Below are 2,493 nucleotides of genomic sequence, written 5' to 3' on the forward strand. Positions count from 1 at the left end.
TTCTATCACTCTTTCTGAATTATATCACTCTCTGACTTCTATCACTTTTTCTGACTCATATCACTCTTTCTGACTCCTATCACACTTTCTGACTCTTATCACTCTTTCTGACTTCTATCATTATTTCTGACTCCTGTCATTCTTTCTGATTTCTATCACTCTTTCTGAATTATATCACTCTCTGACTTATATCACTCTTTCTGACTTCTATCACGCTTTATGACACCTATCACTCTTTCTGACTCCTATCACTCTTTCTGACTCCTATCACTCTCTCTGACTTATATCACTATTTCTGACTTCTATCACTCTGACTCATATCACTCTCTCTGAATTCTATCACTCTTTCTGACTCCTATCACTCTTTCTGACTTCTATCACTCTTTCTGAATTATATCACTCTCTGACTTCTATCACTTTTTCTGACTCATATCACTCTTTCTGACTCCTATCACTCTTTCCTCTCTATCACTCTTTCTGACTTCTATCACTCTTTCTGACTTATATCACTCTTTCTGACTTCTGTCACTCTCTCTGACTTCTATCACTCTTTCTGACTTCTGTCACTCTTTCTGACTTCTATCACTCTTTCTGACTTCAATCACTCTTTTTGACTTCTATCACTGACTTCTATCACTCTTTCTGACTTCTATCACTCTTTCTGACTTCTATCACTCTTTCTGACTTATATCACAGTTTCTGACTTCTTCTCTGTCCAGCGGGGCTGCTGAGCCCCTCCACAGTCACAAAGCACTCACAGGAGGACACACGTCACTCTAGCCTCACACCAGTAACAAGCTGCACATAATGTCAGACAGTTTTATGATTTTATAATGTAGGCCTAAAATGAGCTTCAGCTCCTTGAAAGACCAGCATCCACCACTGCAGCAGGGCTCCTCAACGTAGGGCTCAGGACTCCTCTGTGGGTCATAAAACATCAAGTGAGGGTCCTGAGATGATTTCCAGACATCAGTATCAGCTAATAAACTGCTAATGGGATATTTTATATTTTAATTGACTTAAGTCAGTTTAGTGGAGCCAGTTTGGTTAGGTAAATTCAACACTTCTTTTCTTAGAGTGTAAGTCAAAATATTTTTATTTTTATTTTTCTGATTACTGTGAGCAGTTTTATGACTTTTACTTAGTAAAAGTCATTTTATTTTAAGGTATTTTTACATTTACTTTGTTATTTCTTTCAAGTACTTTATATACTTCTAATAACTATAGCCAAAAATCAAATAACTATAAAGAACAAAAGTAGTATCATATTTATCAGGTTTGTTTATATTGTTATTATGCCCACGTTCAACAGTAATTCTGGAGTTTCTGACCGTCATCTTGTGGGCCAGAAATTAAAAAGTTTGAAAGCCACTTCAAATGTTTTCAGTTTTTACTTTCTTATTCAGTTTATAAATCAAAATTGGTCATTTTTTTACCCAGTTTGTCTTTTAATTCTAGAAGACGTTTCTCTCAAATCTCACTTGGTAAATTACATTTATCAGAGTTTGAGTTTTAATTTGTCACGTCTTCATTAAACATTTTAGACACTCTTTGTTTTTCCTGTCTTCAGGTGCGTTACACACAGCTGGTGCGGCAGAAGAGGCGGAGACCGGCAGGTTGCGGTATCGGAAGTGCTTGGCGTGGCACCGGCAGCGTCACGGAGAGCCGCCTGGGCGCCCGCGGTGGCTCCAGGAGGTCCGGCTACGCCTTCGCCCACCAAGAAGGCTTCGGAGAGCTGATCACGTCAGGGAAAAACATGAGGCACTCCTCGCTGGGCCTGGTCAGCTTCGCTTCCAGGCACAGCTCCAGCTGGATGGAGACCCTCCGCAGGAAGAAGAACCCTCCCAACGCCTCTGGGGACTGCAGCCCGGCGCCCAGTCACGCCTCCGACAGGGTTCCACCGCTTTCAAACTCCTCCTCTGTCCTGGGCGGCTCGCAGGAGGAGACGGTCACTGAGGCCGATCAGAACATTCAGAGTGTCCCCGCTTCTCTCTCACAGCTGGAGGCCTCTGCTGAAAACCTCACCTGTGCTCCTGTCAGGCCTCAGACAGACTCACCTGGAGGCTGGATACTCACGCTGGAGACTGTGCAGGTCTGCTAAATCCTGTTTGAACTTCAGATAAACACAAAACGCTACGGCTGAGCACTGCTAACAAACAATAACTGAGCTCTACCTGGTATTTCCTGCACACAAACAGCGTTTCAACCAGTGTTGTACCACAAATACTTCAGTAAAAGTACAAGTATCTTATTACCAAAAACTGACTTTGGTAAAAGTTAAAGTGTCCTTTAGGAATCTTACTTGAGTAAAAGTGTTAAAGTATGTGATATTTGTTGTAGTTAAGTATTAAAAGTCAAAGTATTGATTTAAAATGAGCAGTTAGATTTTCTGTAAGGACATTTATTAGGAGGTGACCTCCCCAAAAAACATCACTTCAGATGTTATCATCCATTAAATGGACGTTATCAGGCGTTATCAGTCCCATAGAATGG

At 41.2% G+C, this 2,493-nt stretch overlaps 1 protein-coding gene across 3 annotated transcripts in view; it reads left to right on the forward strand.

Annotated features, from left to right (window-relative positions):
* Positions 1-2,493, forward strand: part of atp8b2 (ATPase phospholipid transporting 8B2) — a 44,325-nt gene that overhangs the window by 39,092 nt on the left and 2,740 nt on the right. For all 3 annotated transcript variants that reach the window (XM_014009698.1, XM_014009699.1, XM_014009697.1), the window contains one exon: positions 1,571-2,092. In XM_014009698.1, the coding sequence (XP_013865152.1) occupies positions 1,571-2,092 (522 nt within the window). The remainder of the gene's footprint in view (positions 1-1,570; positions 2,093-2,493) is intronic.

The sequence above is a fragment of the Austrofundulus limnaeus genome, unplaced genomic scaffold, assembly GCF_001266775.1.
Source record: "Austrofundulus limnaeus strain Quisiro unplaced genomic scaffold, Austrofundulus_limnaeus-1.0 Scaffold60, whole genome shotgun sequence".
Taxonomy (NCBI): Eukaryota; Metazoa; Chordata; class Actinopteri; order Cyprinodontiformes; family Rivulidae; genus Austrofundulus; species Austrofundulus limnaeus.